General features: G+C 36.3%; 1 protein-coding gene across 2 annotated transcripts in view; it reads right to left on the bottom strand.

Annotated features, from left to right (window-relative positions):
* Window positions 1–8,229, bottom strand: part of FAM126B (family with sequence similarity 126, member B) — a 51,800-nt gene that overhangs the window by 13,226 nt on the left and 30,345 nt on the right. For both annotated transcript variants that reach the window (XM_008591152.1, XM_008591151.1), the window contains exons 7-8: window positions 3,997–4,092; window positions 365–481 (exon numbers count right to left, since the gene is read on the bottom strand). In XM_008591152.1, coding sequence (XP_008589374.1) covers window positions 365–481; window positions 3,997–4,092 — 213 coding nt within the window. The remainder of the gene's footprint in view (window positions 1–364; window positions 482–3,996; window positions 4,093–8,229) is intronic.

The following is an 8,229-nucleotide window of genomic DNA, read 5'->3' on the forward strand; positions in this document are numbered from 1 at the left end:
GCGCAGCACCGAGGGTTGCGATTCCGTTGCCGGTCCCAGTCCGGTACGGGCGCGACGCTGAGGGCTGCGATCCGTTGCCGGACACGAAAAAAGACAAAAAGGAAAAAAAAAAAGAACTATATAGAGATACATAGTTTTCCATACAGAAAACCAAGCAATTTCCAGACTCTAATTTTAATGACTAGTTATGTGATATTTTGGCTATTTTAAAAGTACTAAAAGGAAACTGTAGAAAAACAAGATATTAGACCCATCATGGAATAAAAGATTCAATGTTGTATCTGATAAGGAAGAAAGAGAAATATTAAAATTTTCCAAACATTCTTAGAAAGAATTCATACAATTTCATATTCTACCTACTTACATGGCATAATAAACCCCTGTGAGAAGTTGTACCATAAATTCAGGATCCAATACTATTCGACCACAGAGTTCTTTCCAATGTTTTTCATGTTGCCGTGGAAACCCACTCACACAAACCCTAGGAAAATACAGTATTTACCATGTATGATTTCCTGATTCATTAAATTGTCTTCGCTTTCATTAGTTCATTTATTCAATTTATTCATTCCTCAAATATTTACTGAGTGTCTGCCATGTGCCAGTCACTGTTCTAGGCCCATGCATATAATCATGAACCAGTAAAAGACAAAAAATAAATAAAAAATAAAATCTGTACCTTTATAAAGCATACATTCCAGTGGACTATATCCATAAAAGCAACAACTTCTCAAATACCTAACCATCTCTTTTATAACCACCCTTCTTTCTCTTTAAACATACACACAAAAAATGAATAACTTTAATTCATCCTAAACTGAATCAGGGTGAATTACTAGGAGGTATAGAAATCTCAAAACAAATAAAGGGACATTTCAAAATACTGCGTGAGGCTATCTATCTTTCATTCATTCATTCATTCATTTATGGCAACTGGCCAATATGAGGATCCAAACCCGTGACTTTGGTGTTGTGTTATAAGGCTGTGCTCTAACTAAGTGAGCTAACTGGCCAGCCCTGTGAGGCCTTTTTTTTTTTTTCCCCCTATTTCACAACAGGTTGATTTTATTTTCATCATCACCATAGCTATACCTTGTTGGTGCAAAATTCTCTGTCTACATGATTGGCCATTTCCTAGCAGCTAGACCTCTGGAGACTTCGCCAACAGGTCTGACGTCTTTGTCTACACCCTAAAGTTACTGGCTACATAGGTTGACACTTGAAGTGGCATAATTCTTCATGCTCTTTTGATCCTGCTCTGGCTCATTGTGACTCTGTCCTTATTCAGCCGATGATAATGGCCGAATGGTGTTGGCCCTCTCCCTTTCTTAGGTTGAATTGAAGGCGTGGCCATTTTTGCAGAAGCTTTTTTTCTCGAACTCTCTTGAAGGGGTCTTTTTACCTTCATGGCTGTCTTGAGCATCTGGACTTGCTGACATTGGCCACATTCATAGCCTTTACGTGCACAAAGATCTTTTCATCTATAGGCAGACCTGTGATGGCGAACTTGGTCTTCCTGATCAGATCTGTGTTTGTAGCTATCCAATCTTCAGAGTTTTGAGCCTGGGAAGTCCAGGGTCAATGTGTGCAACTGGTGAGGGCCTTTTTCTTGGTGGGGACTCTCTCTGTGAGACCATTTTTAATCAAAGTACCATAAACAACTCCCTACCTTCCATCTCATTAAGAGATGCTTCCAAAAAAGTTATGCTTAATACTTATCAAAAGTTGTAATGTATTTATATTATTTTAATCAATTAGTTTATTAGGATAATTGTAATGGTGAGTCCAGAAGAAATTTTTTGGTGTTTAGTGCCTTATGGTCTCAGGAAATTTTTTTTAAAAAATTCAATTTATCTACATATTTTTTGTAGCAGAGAAGTATAATTATCAACAGAGAACTGATCAATAGAAGAATTGCAAGTTGAAAATACCATTACATTAAGATGAAATTACGTGAGGAAAGTGGAACGGAAACTCAATTTCAAGGAAGCAAAAGGAACAGAATAACATCAGACTGTTAAAATAGAGCCTGTTCTTTTATTCCTCAAATGGATGATTGGGTTAAAAATTCAATTTATCTACATATTTTTTGTAGCAGAGAAGTATAATTATCAACAGAGAACTGATCAATAGAGAATTGCAAGTTGAAAATACCATTACATTAAGATGAAATTACGTGAGGAAAGTGGAACGGAAACTCAATTTCAAGGAAGCAAAAGGAATAGAATAACATCAGACTGTTAAAATAGAGCCTGTTCTTTTATTCCTCAAATGGATGATTGGGTATCAAATCACTGTGTTATTTACATTATACACATTTAAAGTAGTAACCCAACACAATTTTTAAAAAATTATATTAATATTTACATACTGGAAATCATATCATTTGCATGTATTTAAGATAAGATGAAAAATTTTAAATGTCCACTTAAAAACATACAAGGAGTACTTAGTTTTTCTAAATACTTTAGGAGACATGTGAACAAAAGCTTAAGGACTACTAAACTATGCCATCATTTTTGTTGTTAAGAAACTCTACTAAAGGCCACAATAATGTTGCCATAAGAGAGCTGGCAGATTTCTTTCAATGAATGAAAAATAGTCACTTATAAACAAATTTATCTGCAGGGTAGGCAGTAAGTGCTTAAACAGTGTATTCTCTTGAAAACAACACCTACGTTAGAGACAAGAACTTTGTTAGCCATTAATCATCATATTATAGGCAAGAGAAAATAATATATTTATGTTAACATAATATATAAAATCAAAGTTATAGCTAATTTTAGATTGGCTTTCCCCTGATTAGAAAAATTAATGTTTTGTTATAAACGAGATCACACTCTCTTCCAAGTGACACAACAACATATGAATTTGAGTAAAACATTTGTGGTGGACAGATTCCTGTGGGGCCATGATCCTTAATTTCTGGTATTCATGTCCTGTGTCATTCATCCCTTCCCCCTTGAGTGAGGGTGGGATCTGTAACTTGCTTCTAATCAATAGAATACAGCAAAAGTAATGGGATTCCATGATTATGTGTATGAGATTATGTGATTATGTTAATAAGATAATAGGTCTTGCTGGAGTCTCTCTCATTCCTTCTCTGGCTTTGAAGAAGCAAGCTGCCTATGTGGGAGGCCCATGTGGCAAGGAGCTGAGGATGGCCTCCAGCAGACAGCCAACAAGAAACTGAAGCCCTCAGTCCTACAACCATAGGAACTGAATTCTGCCAACAAAAGTGTTGAGTCTCAGTTGAGACTACAACTCCAGCCAAAATCTTAACTGCAGCTTTGTAAGACCCTAAGCAGAGGACCTGGCTAAATCATGCCTGGATTACTGATCCACAGAAACCATGAAATACTAAATGTGTGATATTTTAACGCTGCTAAAATTGTGGTAATTTGCCATGCAGCAGTAGAAAACTAATACAGCTATATTACTTACATTTTTTTTCTAAAGTGGAAATTTAAATTTCAGCCTAGATCTGTCCAAATTATTAGAAATTCTGATTTAATAAATATTATAATCTATGAGACACACAGAACACCCATACACACATACAAAGAGACACACACATAATTGGTGTTATTGCTAATCATCTTCTCCAACACAGGGATTTATTTGTGAAACATATAAAGGAAAAGGTTCACATTCCTTAAGATCTTCTCCATCCATAAGACTACGTACTCAAGCTCTTAAAGTGACAAATAAAAACTGTCAGCCAGGGAGTGATTTGGTATATCACTAAACAAACCTAAACTTATGTATCTTGGCTTAACTCCATGTTCAACTAGAAAATATTTCTTTAATGCTGAAATAATTTTCAAGAAATCATGAGGGATGATAAATATTCCCATAGGAATGTAAGCTCCACAAGGTTTGTTTACTGCTGTATCACCAGAAGTTATAAGAGTGGCTAGCATAGAGAATGTGCTCAATAAATATTTGTCAAATAAATGAATGAATATGAAGATTAATAATAATTACTCTTCTTACCTGGAGCCCATCCGACAAAGAGATTGGTAAGATGAGGCAGGCATATACACAATAGCAGAATTATAACACAACATTAGAAAACTCAGGACTTCAAACCTAGAAGAAACAAACACAAGGGGAAAAGATTACAATTATTTCTACTAGAGACTGTAGTAAGCGATTTATTCACTGGAAGGTTATAACAATGCCTTAATATTGACCTTCAGGGTTTCTCAATCAGATTACCATAGCATCCTTCTCAGTAATTTCCCTGTATCTATTCTCCTTATTACAAGTCATATACCTTGCTGACATCTGTATTTTCTTTTCTTTTTTGTACAGGGATCAAACCCTGGACCTTGGTGTTATCAGCACCATGCTCTAACCAAATCTGCTAACCAGCCAGCCCTATTTTCTTCTTTAAAAAATAAATCATCATGCTTGAACAGATGACTTGCACCAACAGAAACACACCATCTTCCTACTGACTGCATGATAAAATCCCAGCTTATCACAATGTCCTTAAAAAAATCACAGTCTTTATTACAAGGTCCTTTAAAATCCACCTTCAATCTACTTCTCCAGCCTTATTTCCCTCCACTACCCACCACATATATCACACTACATCAGTCTTCTTACCACTATATGAACATACCATAATGTTTTATAACTCCTTGCTTTTATTCATGCTGCTGCTTCTTACTACAATATACTTTTTCACTTGGGAAACTCCTGCTACTGGTCTCAAGTCCTGACTCAAATTTTTACCTTAGCCACAAAGGTGTTCTTAATTCTACCAGCTAAAGGAAACCGGTCCCTTATCGGTGTAGCTCTAACACAGCATTTAATCATACTGAATTGTAACTCTGCCTCTACCTCTGTTTCACCCATTTAGTAACAAGCAACTTCAGGACAGAGACCCTGATTTATTGATCTCTACCACTAGTGTCCAGCACAGTGTCTGATACATTATAATTGCTCAATAAATATTTATTGAATGAGTACTACTATTGAACGAATAAATTAATGGTTTCCTAATCTTCATAAACTCTAAGAAAGTGGCTCCAAGGTCCTTTTTAAAAACCTATATTCTGTGTCTTACCCAGATTGGCCCAATTAGAATCCCTAGGGGCAGGACCCAGGGAAGTTGTGCTTCTAAAAAGCTTCCCATAGATGGATGGTAAAGGGTATATGGAAACTCTTTGTACTATTTTTACAACATTTTTTGGTAAGTCTAAAATTATTTCAAAATGAAAAGTTGAAAGTCTGACTCAGAAGGAGTCATACCCTCAGATCCTTTCTCTTCACATACCTAGGTAAAAGAGTAGATATTCATTTTCTGAAAGGATAAAAGAGAGTTTCTACCTGGGAGCAGGCACAACTGTGATGGGGGCTAGGGGGTGGTGTGCCAGTGAAGGGGTATACCATACTGAAAACAGGAAGATTAACTGAAATATGCCCTACTGGATATTGAGACCTCAAGCTCTCTTTCTCAACAAGGCCACCAGAATGCTAGCAGCCAGACCTCTAGTTTAAGAGACTGTAAGAGTTAAGTCTAGGGAATTTAACACACTAAGAAGAAAGACTTAAAGATATGGCCTTGGGAAATTTCCCAACTGAATGGCCCAGTGAGATCACCCTATGATTATCAATTAGCCCTAACATGGTCAGAGCTTCTCATTTTTTATTCTCCTACTATTAAATATGAGGGGAAAAAACGATTACCAGAATCTAAGGAACTCCACTAATATAAAAAAGAAACTAAAATAAAGAAATAGAAAAAGAAAAACAAGGCAATTTGGAGGAAACAGAGCATGCGAAGAGAAAAAATAACTTTGAATAAAGCAAATTATCATTAACATTCTCAAAAATATAATAGAAGACCCTGTTTCTAAAAAAAAGGAAGAACATGATCTATTTTAAAAGACTGTTCAGAGAACAACAATAAAAAGGTTTTTGATATACAAAATAAAATTGTAGAAATTAAAATCCAAAAAAATAATTGGTGGATGAAGTTAAGGTAATTACCCAGAAAGTAAAGCAAAAAGAAAAAGATATGGCAAATAAGGAAAGGAAAGCTGACCACTCTAGGAGACAACATCCAAATCAAGAAAATTTCCCAGTCTGAAGGTCATGAGTTCCCAAATCAAAAAGGTTCACCTAGTGCTCAGCGCAATGGATGAAATAAACCCACACCAAGAAATATTACAGTGAAATTTCAGAAAATTAGGAACAAAGAATGAGATATGGGGTACAGGAAACAGTAAATCCACATGGGAAAAAGGTGAGGAGAATTCCCAGGATCATGGTCAACGAAGAACTGAGATAATAACCACACACCAGGCAAAGAGGGCAACATAGTTCAGATTAGAGTAAGTCAAAAGGCTGCAGGAGCCTCTTTTCAGGAAGAATAAATTGAGAGAATAACTTATGTGAATGAGGATCTTTTTTTCTTTTAAGATGACCAGTAAGGGGATCCCAACCCTTGACTTGCTGTTGTCAGTACCACGCTCTCCCAAGTGAGCCAACCCTACACAGAGATCCGAACCCATGGCCCTGGTGCCATCAGCACCACACTCTCCCAAGCAAGCCATGGGCTGACCCTGTGAATGAAGATCGTGAAAGGAGATTTAGACAACTAACAGAAAATTTGCAGGGGTTGAATTACAAATAATAATTCAACAAAGTAATAAACAAAGAAAAAAGAAAAAAAAAAGGACAATTATGAGCTCCAAGAAAAACAAAAAGCTCAGCACTGACTAGTTCTGCATGAACAATGGACATTTATAATAATGAGAAATCTGGGGTCCTCAGTGGCCTCAGGTGAGTACCCTTGCAATGGAGAAGCTGGTTTCGGGGTACAACAAGCAGCTGACTTTGTCAGGCAGTTCCACTCCTACTCCAAGAGCAAGAAGCAATGGAAAGCCTCCATGGAATTATCCTGTGACACCTGCCTGACTATGGCAACTACCTGGATCAGCTGCTATCACTCTCCATGGTCTGGGCCAACCACATCTTCCTGGGCTGCAGCTACAATAAAGACCTTTCAGACAAGGTGGTGGCAATGGCTGATGGGACTGAAGTGGAAGACCTGCCACAGTTTACTATCAGATGTGAATTAATAAAAAAAAAAAAAAATCAAGGCTAAGGCAGAACATTTATTACATTTTCATCATCAGCTACAGGCTTAGAAAGGAGGCTGGGATGAATGTGACAGTAACCACAGCAGCTAGCTCTTGAGCCTCCTGGTACTATCAACATAAAGAGTCAGCTGAAATGAAAAGGAATCTATCTAGATTAACTATTTAAAAGTTCTCACTCAGGGAGAGTTCGGTGCTGATAAAAGTTCTCACTCCACCAGTAGCTATTACTATAAAAGAATGCATGATATCTTTATCAACATAAAGAGTCAGCTGAAATGAAAAGGAATCTATCTAGATTAACTATTTATTTATTTATTTATTTATTTTTTTAACAGGAGAAAAAGGTTTATTTGTATGAACATAAGAACCAATGAAATAAGTAGCTGGCTCATTAAATGGTTAAAGTTAAAAGTCTTATACACCTAACTTAGTAGGGAGGGGGAGAAACAAATAGATTTATTTAGGAAAGACAAATGGGTTTTTAACAGAATAAAGGTGAGATAAAGCTTGTGATGTTTATCTATATAAGTGGACTTTCTGTCTTTTCAGGGCTAAAAAAACTCCTCTGGAGAGAGTATTTATGGTAGGTTTTCTCTTGGTCTCCCTCCTTTTTTTTGAAGCCTCCCCAAAAGGAAAGTTATTGCAGTCCTCATCTCTCAGAAGTTTCTGCTGTTAGTCAAATAAGGAAAACTCTAAGGTTTTTTTCCACATCTATTGAATATGAAATGTCTTCAGCTTAAAATAATCTTTATACTAACTCTGGGGTTCTGAGTGGGTCTCCACACAGCAAAGCATGGGATCTTTGGCTAGTTATTTATTCCTACTTCCCTCCTCTGTAAAATGGGGATAATTATAACACCTCCCAAATTTGTTGTGAGGATTGAGTTTGCAGAGCCCTTAGAAAAATACCTAGCACATAATCTCAAAAATGCATGCTAATTATTATCATGATTACTGTATTTGGTTTTTTTCCTTTTTTTTTTCCTTTCTTTTTCTTTCTTTCTTTTTTTTTCTATATATGATTACTCTACTTGAGATGATGCCCACAGAACTGGGCTAAAAGAGTCACCTGGAAGAAATTCTCAAAAGAACTGAAAGGACTTGATCTCTC

Source organism: Galeopterus variegatus, unplaced genomic scaffold, assembly GCF_000696425.1.
Source record: "Galeopterus variegatus unplaced genomic scaffold, G_variegatus-3.0.2 Scaffold6707, whole genome shotgun sequence".
NCBI lineage: Eukaryota > Metazoa > Chordata > Mammalia > Dermoptera > Cynocephalidae > Galeopterus > Galeopterus variegatus.